Raw genomic sequence first — 14520 nt, forward strand, 5'->3', positions numbered from 1 at the left:
GGGTCTCTCAGTCCTCTCTCTCAGGGAGATATCTGTACACTGACTGGTGTCTCTCAGTCCTCTCTCTCAGGGAGATATCTGTACACTGACTGGGGTCTCTCAGTCCCCTCTCTCAGGGAGATATCTGTACACTGACTGGGGTCTCTCAGTCCCTCTCTCAGGGAGATATCAGTGCACTGACTGGGGTCTCTCAGTCCCTCTCTCAGGGAGATATCTGTACATTGACTGGAGTCTCTCAGTCCCTCTCTCTCAGGGAGATATCTGTACACTGACTGGGGTCTCTCAGTCCCTCTCTCAGGGAGATATCTGTACATTGACTGGAGTCTCTCAGTCCCTCTCTCTCAGGGAGATATCTGTACACTGACTGGGGTCTCTCAGTCCCCTCCCTCAGGGAGATATCTGTACCCTGACTGGGGTGTCTCAGTCTCTCAGGGAGATATCAGTGCACTGACTGGGGTCTCTCAGTCCTCTCTCTCAGGGAGATCCAGGGAGTTCCGCGATTGATGGACTGGGAGAGCTGGGGTGGGGGGGTGGAAATCGACTGCTTGCTGACACTAGGCCGCGGTGACTGAGGCACGCGAGCACCTGTGGAACTGGGTCCCATCAGAAGCCAGCGCCTTCAGGGAGAGGGGAGGTGGAAAGGAGAAAATGATGGAAAATAGAGTGACATAGAACGCACAGCACAGAAACAGGCCATTCGGCCCAACTGGTCTATGCCGGTGTTTAACGCCCCACACGAGCCTCCTCCCACCTCTTTCATCTAACCCCTATCAGGATATCCTTCTATTCCTTTCTCCCTCACGTGTTTATGTGGCTTTCCCTTAAATGCATCTACACTATTCGCAATACTCAAAAGGGGTTGGAAGGATTCATAGTTATCAGCAGGAAAATCACATCTAGCTCGTACTCGCACTCTCAAATAGTCAATACAAAAGAACTCATTTTATTGTACAACTCGATAGTATTCTGTAGAGGACACACACACACACACACACACACACAGACAGACACACACACACACACACACACACACAGACACACACAGACACACACAGACACACACAAGTCTCGTTATTTGGTGCGGATGAGGCACGTTTCCTGTTATGATGCCAGAACCCTAGAGTTCGGTTAGGTCGTCATTGAAGTACAGCAGAATAGACTGTCGAAAGTCATCGGGCTCCAGTTGCAGGTCGTAGAACATCTCGTCCTCGTCCTCAATCCCGTTCTCCTCCAGGGTCCTGTCCATTTTCAGTTTCTCTCCGTTGTACTTCCACGTGTAGCTCGCCGCGTGCGCGTTATACGTGAGATACCTGTCGAGTATATCGTTCATCGTTTCCTCGCTACAAACCTGGCCAGGCCGTTTTAAGAAAAAAAAAACAAAGATTGGAAATACCTCTTTTTTTAAATTTGGAGTAGATCGACCTCCTGCGTCACCACTCACAGGAAAACATGTTTTTTTAAAAAAATAAATTCTCTTTTTAACCCTTTCCCCCTCTGTGCCTTTATAAAATCTTACAGCACAGAAAGAGCTATCCCTTTAATCCCATTCGGCCCATCATACCTGTGCTGGCTCTCTGAAAAAGTTTGCCTCTTGGTCCCATTCCCCTGCGCTTTCCCCATTCGGCCCATCATACCTGTGCTGGGTCTTAGAAACAGCTCTCCTCTTAGTCCCATTCCCACTCCCCATTCGGTCTATTGTACCTGTGCCCTCTCTCAAAGAGCTCTCCCCTTATTCCCATTCCCATGTCCTTTCCCCAGACCCTTCTGTGTCATTGCTCAGGAGAATAGACCTTCTGTACTGCTCTTCATTCACTTACACTCCAACCTGGTGCTGCTCCCCATCAAAAGTGAATCCAGCACCTGTTCCCAACACTCCAGACAATCTCCCTCTCCGCCTCACTCGGCCCTCTCACACTGCCAGTGTCAGCCAACATGGAAGAACCCAGCAAGGCATCAGCTACACTCTGTTCTCACTTCCTGCATTCCTCCCTCCACCTGTATCGCACTCTCTAATTCTCTCTTCCTCTCCCTTTCTGTAAACTTTAAGAGACATGATAACCATATAAGAAACTGCAACTGACAATGCTCACCACATACATGGTACATATGCTTCACTAATTAAAATATTTTAGCCTATGCACAAGGTTGGGAAATATCTCGAACAATGAACCTGGAACTGAGAGACCCCAGTCAGTGCCCACAGAAATCTCCGAGAGAGAGACTGAGACACCCCAGTCAGTGCCCACAGATATCTCCGAGAGAGGGACTGAGAGACCCCAGTCAGTGCCCACAGAAATCTCCGAGAGGGACTGAGAGATCCCAGTCAGTGCCCACAGATATCTCCGAGAGAGGGACTGAGAGATCCCAGTCAGTGCCCACAGAAATCTCCGAGAGAGGGACTGAGAGACCCCAGTCAGTGCCCACAGAAATCTCCAAGAGAGGGACTGAGAGACCCCAGTCAGTGCCCACAGAAATCTCCGAGAGAGGGACTGAGAGACCCCAGTCAGTGCCCACAGATATCTCCGAGAGAGGGACTGAGAGACCCCAGTCAGTGCCCACAGATATCTCCGAGAGAGGGACTGAGAGACCCCAGTCAGTGCCCACAGATATCTCCGAGAGAGGGACTGAGAGACCCCAGTCAGTGCCCACAGAAATCTCCGAGAGAGGGACTGAGAGACCCCAGTCAGTGCCCACAGATATCTCCGAGAGAGGGACTGAGAGATCCCAGTCAGTGCCCACAGATATCTCCAAGAGAGGGACTGAGAGACCCCAGTCAGTGCCCACAGAAATCTCCGAGAGAGGGACTGAGAGACCCCAGTCAGTGCCCACAGAAATCTCCAAGAGAGGGACTGAGAGACCCCAGTCAGTGCCCACAGAAATCTCCGAGAGAGGGACTGAGAAACCCCAGTCAGTGCCCACAGATATCTCCGAGAGAGGGACTGAGAGACCCCAGTCAGTGCCCACAGATATCTCCGAGAGAGGGACTGAGAGACCCCAGTCAGTGCCCACAGATATCTCCGAGAGAGGGACTGAGAGACACCAGTCAGTGTACAGCTATCTCCCTGGGAGAGGAGACTGAGAAACCCCAGTTAGTGTACAGATATCTTGTACAGATATCTCAATGAGGGACTGAGAAACTCCAGTCACTGTACAGATATCTCAATGAGAGAGGGACTGAGAGACCCCAGTCAGTGTTCAGATATCTCCCTGTGGTAAAGAGGAACTGAAGTACACTTGTCAGCGTACATCTCCCTTTATAATATTTAAGAAAGAATTCTCATTGATACAGTGCCATGTCACATCTCTCAGAGACAGTCCAAAGTGCAACACACACTATGATTTAATTTGAAGTATGGTCACTGTAGGTTTGATTTTGTTTTAAAAGTCTACTTTGTTTAATCCTTCAGTTTACTCCTCTTCCCTCACTGGGGATCGGCTCTAGGGTACCGGCCGCCCTCCAGTACCTCGCATAAGTAGCCGCAACTCAGGTGTGACTGGGTGTCACGAGGGCTATTCGTCCACAGTGGCATCGCAGCCGAGCCCGATCCTCCTCCACGCCCAACGTCTGCATTTGCACTTTCGCAGCAGGGGGTTCACTGGACATCTGTCAGGATTGGGACAACCCCCTCCAACCCCAGGTGATTATTCCTCTCCCGAATTCATTGACGTGGAAGGTAATTCTACCACCCAATCTGTCCCAGCTAAATCCGAATAGATTGGGGCCAGTACCAGAGATTCCGCCCCCCACTTTGGTCTGTACGGCATGATACCCCATTGGGTAAGGCCTTTATCAACCATGCTGAATCATAGAATCATACAGCACGGAAGGAGGCCATTCGGCCCATCGTGCCTGTGCCGGCTCTCTGAAAGAGCTCTCCAATTAGTCCCACTCCCCCCTGCTCTTTCCCCATGGACCTGCGGACCTCTTCCCTTCAAGTATTTATCCAATTCCTTTTTGAAAGCTACCATTGAATCTGCTTCCTCCGCCCTTTCAGGCAGTGAATTCCAGATCACGACAACTCGCTGCGTAAAAAAAAAATTCTCCTCATCTCCCTCCTGGCTTTTTATTTTGCCACTTATTTTAAATTTAAATTAAAAGAAGCGCAGAATTCTTCCTTAAAACAATGATACCCCTCCTCTCTTCCCCCCCCCCACCCCCCAACAAAACCAAAGTGACGTTTCCCCCCCCCCGCCCCTTTAATTCTAAAAGGGACACAGGGTACAGTAAAAGCCATTCATTACCTCGATGACCTGCTCTTGGGAAGTCAGGGTGTTGATGATGCGGATGTGCCTTGTTTTCACGCTTAAAAACCCGACCTCATACTGTGGATCTTTCCACCACGGTTTGCCGAAATCATTGAACCAGTCGCTCTGCGGCAGGGGCGGGGGGATATGGACAAACCGCCCACGGGGTGTGTGGTATTTCTGACAATTGGTGAACTGGTCAATCTCGATGCGTACCTGTGTTGGGAATGAAGAGAATCCTGTGAGGTGCAAGTGGATTCCTAACTCCTCGATCAACCAGGCTGAATCTTGGAATCATACAGCACAGAAGGCGGCCACTCGGCCCATCGTGCCTGCGCCTGCTCTTTGAAAGCTAGCCCACTCCCCCTGCTCTTTCCCCATAGCACTTTCAAATTTTACCTTTTCAAGTATTTATTCAATTCCCCTTTTGAAAGTTACGATTGAATCTGCTCCCTTTCAGGCAGAAACTCTGAGATCAGGGCCTTACTGTAAACTTTAAGCTGCTTGCAACTCCGTGGAGACATCAGTCTCTCTGAGCTGATGGGCCTTCCAGCTGATGCACTAACGTTACATGAAGAAAGTTATCCCAGCATCGAGAATCCCTCAACTACTACTGGTACAGATGTGGCTCAGTGGGTAGCACTCTTGCCTCTGAGTCAGAAGGTCGTGGGTTCAAGTCTCACTCTAGAGACTTAAGCACATAATCCAGGCCAGCAGTACTGAGGGAGTGCTGCACTGTTGGAGGTACCATCTCTCAGATGAGATGTTAAACTGAGGCCCCGTCTGCCCTCTTAGGTGGGCATAAAAGATCCCACGGCCACTATTGTCCCCCCAACATCACTTTTAATAAAAAAAAAACAGATCATCTGCTCATTCATCACATTGCTGTTTGTGGGATCTTGCTGTGTGCAAATTGGCTGCCGCGATTCCTACATTACAACAGTGACTGCACTTCCAAAGTACTTAATTGGTTGTAAAGCGCTTTGGGACGTCCTGAGGTCGTGAAAAGAGTCTATAAAGTCATGGGCTCAGGATAAGGGGTCGGCCATTTAGGACAGAGATGAGGGAGAATTTCTTCACTCAGAGGGTTGTGAATTTTTGGAATTCTCTACCCCAGAGGGCTGTGGGTGCTCAGTCGCTGAGTATATTCAAGACTGAGATCGATAAATTTTTGGACACTAGGGAACTCGAGGGGTATGGGGGATAGGGCAGGAAAGTGGAGTTGAGGTCGAAGATCAGCCCTGATCTTATTGAATGGCGGAGCAGGCTCGAGGGGCGGTCTGACCTACTCCTGCTCCTATTTCTTATGTTCTTATAAAAAGCACTGTATAAATGCAAGTTCTTTCTTTTCTTTCACTGCTACAATATGGGGATGGTCATTTTATTTTAACATTCAGAGGTGCGAACTAGTGAGTGAGCACTGTTGTTTCTGCCCGAAATACACGGAGCACTTAAGCCACTATAACCGGCAGCTTTAAAATTGACCCTCATGCAAATGGATAATGGTTATCGCTTTTAGACTGATATAAGCGACTGGCCATTTTAATAGTGGACGTTTTAAGCGATGGGGACTTTAGTGATGTTGGTTGAGGCATTAATATTGGCCAGGACGCCGGGGAGAACTCCCCCTGCTCTTCTTCCAATAGTGGCCGTGGGATCTTTTACGTCCACCTGAGAGGGGCAGACGGGGCCTCGGTTTAACGTCTCATCGGAAAGACGGCACCTCTGACAGTGCAGCGCTCCCTCAGCACTGGCTCTGGGACTGTCAGCCTGGATTATGTGCTGGAGTGGGGACACCAAACTGTAGCTTAAATATTTTAGATAAGTTTTTTTTTTAAAAACAGGTCCTCTGCAGGAAGTAGGTTCTTACTGTGAGATCAGACAACCAATTTAGGTTTCCCAGTTCCACCCTCCTTACTCCTGACTCTGGCTGGGGTGTGGTCACATCAACGCCAAGAGCACTCTGCTGACTTTGCTCCCCATTCTTCAGGGTCCTCAGGCAATTCAATCATGAGGGGCATCGCAGTCGAGCCTGATCCTGTTCTCAAGGCCGTGCGCATACGCATGCTTTCCAGCAGGAGTCACTGGCCAGTAAGCCAGAGCAGGAAAGCCAGGCTGCTCTGTCTCTCTGGGGTGGTGAGGCCAACTGCAGCACCCCACATTGTCCCAGCTGAGATAGACGCAACCAGGGCTCAGGCATTGGGGCCTTCTGGTCTATGAGGCTTTGTGGTACATCGGGCATTGCCTTTACCCACTGTTCAACTGGGGGAAGCTGACAGCAAATCAGGTTCGTGGCTCTTTATATAACTTGCATTTATATAGTGCCTTTAATGTCCCAAGGTGCTTCACAGGAGCCTAATCAGACATAATTTGACACCGAGCCACATAAGGAGATATTAGGACAGGTAACAAAAAGCTTGGTCAAAGAGGTAGGTTTTAAGGAGGGTTTTAAAGGAGAGAGAGGCGGAGAGGAGAGGTTTAGGGAGGGAATTCCAGAGCATAGGACCTAATATCAAACAGTTAATGACTTATTTATTACCAAATAGTAGCTTAATTTGCAATTACTCCGTCCATTCATGCATAATGCAACAAGAATTGTAAGGTCTGCCCATGTCAAAGGTGAAGTTATAATCTGAGTTTGTTTTCTGGAAAATGAATGAAGAACATAACTTTCAAAGCAATTAATGATGAAATGCGTCTCAGGTTTTCTTTAATGCTGTGCGTGAATGAGTGGGAGAACACATATAGCCCTTAGTGGGAGAGGTGAATTGTTTAAATGGTTTCTGAAAGACTTCAGTTGATTCCATCTATCAACAACAACAACCTGCATTTATATAGCGCCTTTAACGTAGTAAAACGTCCCCAAGGCGCTTCACAGGAGCGATTATCAGACTAAATTTGACACCGAGCCACGTGAGGAGATATTAGGACAGGTGACAGAAAGCTTGGCCAAAGAGGGAGGTTTTAAGGAGCGTCTTAAAGGAGGAGAGAGAGAGGCGGAGAGGTTTAGGGAGGGAATTCCAGCGCTCAGGGCCCTAGGCAGCTGAAGGCACGGCCGCCAATGGTGGAGTGAAGGGAGTGGGGGAGGCCAGAATTGGAGGAGTGTAAGGATCTCGGAGGGTTGTAGGGGCTGGAGGAGGTTGTTGTTGGCACTTCTATCGTCAGCCCCCCATCTCCACCCCCCCACCAACACCCACCGACACCGGTTGAGATTCCGTACTTACATCTTTACTCTTCTCATCGAACCAATGGCTGATATCTTGTCCGGCCGCTTCTAAAATGGGTTTGAGCAGAACATCGCCTGAATGAAAAAGAGTACAGAATCAGCACAGCCGGGGGGAGGGGGAAAACACACACACACACGCGCGCACACGCACACGCACGCACACATCTCCGCCACGAATGAAACAAAAACGCAGAGTACCGCAAAATGCTGCAAATCTGAAAGAAAAAAAAATGGAAACACTCAACAGGTCAGTCTGCATCTGCGGAGAGAACAGGTCGGAACTCATACTGAACTGAATAATAAGAAGCAAACAAACGTGTCAATAGAATCGGAAAAGGGAGGAGGGAGGGAGCGAAAGCATGGGGTGGGGGAGACCAAAACTAGGGGCCGTAAATATATGATAATCACTAATAAATCCAATCGGGAATTCAGGAGAAACTTCTTCACCCAGAGAGTGGTGAGAATGGGGATCTCGCTCCCACAAGGAGTAGTCGAGGTGAATAGTGTAGATGTATTTAAGGGGAAGCTCGATAAACACATGAGGGAGAGAGGGAGAGAGGGATAGAAGGATATGGTGATAGGGTGAGATGAAGTAGGGAGAGAGGAGGCTCGTGTGGAGTCTCAATACAGACATAGACCTGTTGGGCCGAATGGCCTGTTTCTGTGCTGTACATTCGATGTGATTGTATGAAGTCTCAGTGGAATAATATTACTGAGATTCTCAGTCAACTAATGGAAAGAAGTGTTGAAGAAATTAAAAGCACAATAGTGTCCACACCTAAATAATTAAGTTGTCCATTCTCTCTCCACAGATGCTGCCTGACCTGCAGATTGTTTCCAGCATTTTTTGTTTCAAACGGCGCTAAATTGGGCCGTGCAGCGCCCGTTGTTTCGCCGCTACACGGCCTCTCCAACATCCAAGATGGCGTCTTGGATGCGCACACACGATTCCAGCGTGACGTGTGCCGGACGCCATCTTGGTATAGGAGTTAGCGCAGGCGCAAATAACGAACGCTGGAATCATGTAAAGTAGGGAGAAATTGGCTTCAATCAGTGTACAACGCTGATTTAAAGTGATAGACACCATTTTAGGGCTTAACGCTCAACTCAACGCACATTCTTAACCCCGACCATCTGAATGTGTCTTGGAGTGCCTGGAGGACCCCCCACCAGCGCTATTTAAAGGGACCATGCAGGATCTACAGGTTAGTGGCTGGATTATAGCTTCTGGCTGCCGAGACGTTTGTTTTTGGAGGTCTCCTAGACTTCAATACTAGGACACGGGGACATAGCCTAACATTTAGAGCCAGGACATGCAGGAGTGAAGTTAGGAAATGCTTCTACATGCAAAGTGTGGGAGACGTTTGGAACGCTCTTCTGCAAACAGCAGTTGATGCTAGCTCATTTGTGAATGTTAAATCTGAGATTTCTGTGAACCAAGGGTATTAAGGGATATGGGGCTAAGGCGGGTATATGGAGTTAGGTCACAGGTCCACCATGATCTCATTGAATGGCGGAACAGGCTCGAGGGGCTAAATGCCACGGCCACTTGCTGCCTCCTGTTATGCGCCTCCTTCTCCTGCAAGAAAGCGGGACATGTGTCTGGGTGATGTGCCTGTCGTGGTTGAATAGCTGCCAATGTGTGTGGCCCGTGAGTTGTGGGTGGGCGGATTACAACAGTGGTAATGTGTAAGGGTGAGAGGAAGCATCTGATTGGCAGAGTTGAGTATGTGGGTGATGGGGGGTGTAGTGGGTGGAGCAATGGATGGGGCTAGTGGTGTAATTGGTAGGAGATGCCATTGACAGTTGACCTTACTCACCTTGACCACTCGTGTCAAAGCATTGAACTTCTCCCTGCACTGTATCCATGTTCATGATGCTGTGCGCCTGGCATTGACTTCGTCCCCCGCTGCCTTCCACTGCCTTTTGGGTATATGTCTGGAGGGCCTCTTGCTCCTCCCCAACCCCCATTGCGGATATATGATGTCCCTCCTTCTGTCCATCTCTTGCACCCAAGGTCTCTAGTGTATCAGCAGAGAACCTTGGTGCATGCTCTCTCGCAGGCCTGGTACCAACTCAGATCGGCAGATTGGAGGATGTGGGATTTAGTGGTGCGCAACCTTTATTCAATGTTTTAACATAACTCATCAGTGTGTACACATAGGGATGGGACCTGCATCTGTGTTTGCGATGTGTAATCTCCGTTCAGACTCCATGCAGACAGTAGACTGTTATTTTCAACAAATAACAGGTACAAGCTACCTTTAATAGATTTCAAAGAAACATCCTCCCTTTAAGAGATTGAGCACCCTCTGGTGGTGAAAAGTGCGAATTGCATTGATTCCATGTGCAAGGCCCTGAATGGAAGGCTGGTTGCAGGTGAGTCCTGGGGTGGGCCGAAACTTGCACCCTGCCTGCGCGGGGTGACAGCGTATCGCGCGGGGTGACAGCGTATCGCGCGGGGTGACAGCGTATCGCGCTACCTACGCCCATAAATGGCCCCTATCAATTTTTTCCCCCATAGTATCATAGTAGGTACAGCACAGGAGGAGACCATTCGGCCCATCGTGCCTGTGCCGGCTCTTTGAAAGAGCTATCCAATTAATCCTATTCCCCCACAGCCCTGCAAATTTTTTCCCTTCAAGTATTTATCCGATTCCCTTTTGAAAGCTACTATTGAATCTGCTTCCACCGCCCTTTCAGGCAGCGCATTCCAGATCATAACAACTCGCTGCGTAAAAAAACATGTTTGCTCATCTCCCCTCTGGCTCTTTTGCCGATCACCTTAAATCTGTGTCCTCTGGTTCCCGACCCTCCTGCCGCTGGAAACAGTTTCTCCTTATTTACTCTATCAAAACCCCTCATGATTTTGAACCCCTCTATCAAATCTCCCCTTAACCTTCTCTGCTCTAAGGAGAACAACCCCAGCTTCTCCAGTCTCTCCACATAACTGAAGTCCCTCGTCCCTGGTACCATTCTAGTAAATCTCCTCCGCACCCTCTCCAAGGCCTTGACATCCTTCCTAAAGTGCGGTGCCCAGAATTGGACACAATCCTCCAGCTGAGGCCAAACCAGTGATTTATAAAGGTTTAAAGTAACTTCTTTGCTTTTGTACTTTATACCCAGGATGCCATATGCATCCTGTTGAAGTGATTTAAGGGTATCGCAGAAAGATAGATGTGACTAGCCGAGGCATGAGGGAGAGGTGAGAAAATGGGAGGGGTGAAAAGCCTCTGGGGATCAGGCTTGAAATTAAAACAGCGGCAGCTGGCAAAGGACAAGAGCTGCAGCCGCCCCAAAAAAAAAGAGTACCAGAATCTTCTCGTCTCATGCCCTCCCCGCGGGCATTGAGTCGTGCTGGGGTAGCTTTGTGGGTTCTGTCACCCCAAGTGGCTGTTCTTCATCTGCAAACCTGGCCAAAGAATAGCGGGATATTCGGCTGTGGCGGGCATCGCATCCCAGCTGGATGCCTGTCTTGAGCCCATCTGCATTTTCCACAAGGGAGGGGAGGTGGGGGGTCACTGGATAGCAAGTCGGTGATTTCCCCCTGCACCCTCCCTAGCCCAGGGACGTAGCAGCCACCAGTGACGTTAACCCACAAAAGAGTCAGAGCCCGCAAGGAGAAGAGGGTGAAAAGACCTGAAAGTCAATGGAGAAGAAACATTTCATTTATATAGCACCTTTCATCACCTCAGGACCTCCCAAAGTGCTTTACAACCATTGAAATACTTTTCTAAGTGCGGTCACTGTTGTAATTCATAACATTCGCGCCAGACAATGACCATCTCCAACAAGAGAGAGTCTAACCACCTCCCTTTGATATTAAACGGCATTACCATCGCTGAATCCCCCACCATCAACATCCTGGGGGTCACCATTGACCAGAAACTTAACTGGACCAGCCATATAAATACTGTGGCTACAAGAGCAGGTCAGAGGCTGGGTATTCTGCGGCGAGTGACTCACCTCCTGACTCCCCAAAGCCTTTCCACCATCTACAAGGCACAAGTCAGGAGTGTGATGGAATACTCTCTACTTGCCTGGATGAGTGCAGCTCCAACAACACTCAAGAACCTCGACACCATCCAGGACAAAGCAGCCCGCTTGATTGGCACCCCATCCACCACCCTAAACATTCACTCCCTTCACCACCGGCGCACTGTGGCTGCAGTGTGTACCATCCACAGGATGCACTCCAGCAACTCGCCAAGGCTTCTTCGACAGCACCTCCCAAACCCGCGACCTCTACCATCTAGAAGGACAAGAGCAGCAGGTACATGGGAACAACACCACCTGCACGTTCCCCTCCAAGTCACACACCATCCCGACTTGGAAATATATCGGCCGTTCCTTCATCGTCGCTGGGTCAAAATCCTGGAACTCCCTTCCCAGCAGCACTGTGGGAGAACCGTCACCACACGGACTGCAGCGGTTCAAGAAGGCGGCTCACCACCACCTTCTCAAGGGCAATTAGGGATGGGCAATAAATGCCGGCCTCGCCAACGACATCCACATCCCATGAACGAATAAAAAAAAATTTGACAGCCAATTTGCGCACAGCAAGATCCCACACACAGTAATGTGATAAATGACCAGTTAATCTGTTTTTTTTGGTGATGTCGGTTGAGGGATAAATATTGGCCCCAGGACACCGGGGAGAACTCCCCCTGCTCCTCTTCCAATAGTGGCCGTGCAATATTTTACATCCACCGGAGAGGACAGACAGAGCCTCAGCTTAACGTCTCATCCAAAAGACAGCACCTCTGACAGTGGAGCACTCGCCCAGTACTGCCCCACCCCCAGTACTGACCCTCCCCCGGTACTGACCCTCCCCCGGTACTGACCCCAGAATACTGACCCTCCCCCGGGCACTGCCCCCCCTCACTGCCCCCCTAATACCGCCCCTCCCCCGGGCACTGCCCCCCCCTCACTGCCCCCCAGTACCCCCCCCTCCCCCGGGCACTGCCCCCCCCTCACTGCCCCCCAGTACCCCCCTCCCCCGGGCACTGCCCCCCTCACTGCCCCCCTAATACCGCCCCTCCCCCGGGCACTGCCCCCCCCTCACTGCCCCCCAGTACCCCCCTCCCCCGGGCACTGCCCCCCCTCACTGCCCCCCAGTACCCCCCTCCCCCGGGCACTGCCCCCCTCACTGCCCCCCTAATACCGCCCCTCCCCCGGGCACTGCCCCCCCCTCACTGCCCCCCAGTACCCCCCTCCCCCGGGCACTGCCCCTCCCTCACTGCCCCCCAGTACCCCCCTCCCCCGGGCACTGCCCCCCCTCACTGCCCCCCTAATACCGCCCCTCCCCCGGGCACTGCCCCCCCCTCACTGCCCCCCAGTACCCCCCTCCCCCGGGCACTGCCCCCCCCTCACTACCCCCCTCCCCCGGGCACTGCCCCTCCCTCACTGCCCCCAGTACCCCCCTCCCCCGGGCACTGCCCCTCCCTCACTGCCCCCCAGTACCCCCCTCCCCCGGGCACTGCCCCCCCTCACTGCCCCCCTAATACCGCCCCTCCCCCGGGCACTGCCCCCCCCTCACTGCCCCCCAGTACCCCCCTCCCCCGGGCACTGCCCCCCCCTCACTGCCCCCCCCTCACTACCCCCCTCCCCCGGGCACTGCCCCCCCCTCACTGCCCCCCAGTACCCCCCTCCCCCGGGCACTGCCCCTCCCTCACTGCCCCCCAGTACCCCCCTCCCCCGGGCACTGCCCCTCCCTCACTGCCCCTCCCTCACTGCCCCCCAGTACCCCCCTCCCCCGGGCACTGCCCCCCCTCACTGCCCCCCTAATACCGCCCCTCCCCCGGGCACTGCCCCCCCTCACTGCCCCCCAGTACCCCCCTCCCCCGGGCACTGCCCCCCCCTCACTGCCCCCCAGTACCCCCCTCCCCCGGGCACTGCCCCTCCCTCACTGCCCCCCAGTACCCCCCTCCCCCGGGCACTGCCCCTCCCTCACTGCCCCTCCCTCACTGCCCCCCAGTACCCCCCCTCCCCCGGGCACTGCCCCCCCTCACTGCCCCCCTAATACCGCCCCTCCCCCGGGCACTGCCCCCCCTCACTGCCCCCCAGTACCCCCCTCCCCCGGGCACTGCCCCTCCCTCACTGCCCCTCCCTCACTGCCCCCCCAGTACCCCCCCTCCCCCGGGCACTGCCCCTCCCTCACTGCCCCTCCCTCACTGCCCCCCAGTACCCCCCTCCCCCGGGCACTGCCCCCCTAATACCGCCCCTCCCCCGGGCACTGCCCCCCCCTCACTGCCCCCCAGTACCCCCCTCCCCCGGGCACTGCCCCTCCCTCACTGCCCCCCAGTACCCCCCTCCCCCGGGCACTGCCCCCCCCTCACTGCCCCCCAGTACCCCCCTCCCCCGGGCACTGCCCCCCCCTCACTGCCCCCCCCTCACTACCCCCCTCCCCCGGGCACTGCCCCCCCCTCACTGCCCCCCAGTACCCCCCTCCCCCGGGCACTGCCCCCCCCTCACTGCCCCCCAGTACCCCCCTCCCCCGGGCACTGCCCCTCCCTCACTGCCCCTCCCTCACTGCCCCCCAGTACCCCCCTCCCCCGGGCACTGCCCCCCCTCACTGCCCCCCTAATACCGCCCCTCCCCCGGGCACTGCCCCCCCCTCACTGCCCCCCAGTACCCCCCCTCCCCCGGGCACTGCCCCCCCCTCACTGCCCCCCAGTACCCCCCTCCCCCGGGCACTGCCCCTCCCTCACTGCCCCCCAGTACCCCCCTCCCCCGGGCACTGCCCCTCCCTCACTGCCCCTCCCTCACTGCCCCCCAGTACCCCCCTCCCCCGGGCACTGCCCCCCCCTCACTGCCCCCCAGTACCCCCCTCCCCCGGGCACTGTGCCGGGAGTGTGGGCCTGGTTTCGAGCTCGAGTCTGGGCAGTGGGTCTTGACCCCGGGGCCGGAGTGCGACCCGCTGTGAACTGAATACCTTTGAGCTGCTCGATGAGGGGACTGAGGTCGTAGACTTTGCCGAGATAGGAGACCCACAGGTCATCGATGGTGTTGTGCACGGCCACCTCGTTGGTGGTGTAGTAGCGGGAGTG

The 14520-nt window shown here is 53.5% G+C and overlaps 1 protein-coding gene across 1 annotated transcript in view; it reads right to left on the reverse strand.

Annotated features, from left to right (window-relative positions):
* Positions 1-928: 928 nt before the first annotated feature.
* cyb5d1 (cytochrome b5 domain containing 1) overlaps positions 929-14520 on the reverse strand; it is a 13670-nt gene continuing 78 nt past the window's right edge. The window contains exons 1-4 of the mRNA XM_067971828.1: positions 14406-14520; positions 7470-7546; positions 4243-4461; positions 929-1348 (exon numbers count right to left, since the gene is read on the reverse strand). The exon at positions 14406-14520 is cut by the window's right edge and continues 78 nt beyond it. Of these exons, the coding sequence (XP_067827929.1) occupies positions 1118-1348; positions 4243-4461; positions 7470-7546; positions 14406-14520 (642 nt within the window). The 3' untranslated portion in view covers positions 929-1117. The remainder of the gene's footprint in view (positions 1349-4242; positions 4462-7469; positions 7547-14405) is intronic.

This window comes from Heptranchias perlo, chromosome 35, assembly GCF_035084215.1.
Source record: "Heptranchias perlo isolate sHepPer1 chromosome 35, sHepPer1.hap1, whole genome shotgun sequence".
In the NCBI taxonomy this organism is placed as follows: domain Eukaryota; kingdom Metazoa; phylum Chordata; class Chondrichthyes; order Hexanchiformes; family Hexanchidae; genus Heptranchias; species Heptranchias perlo.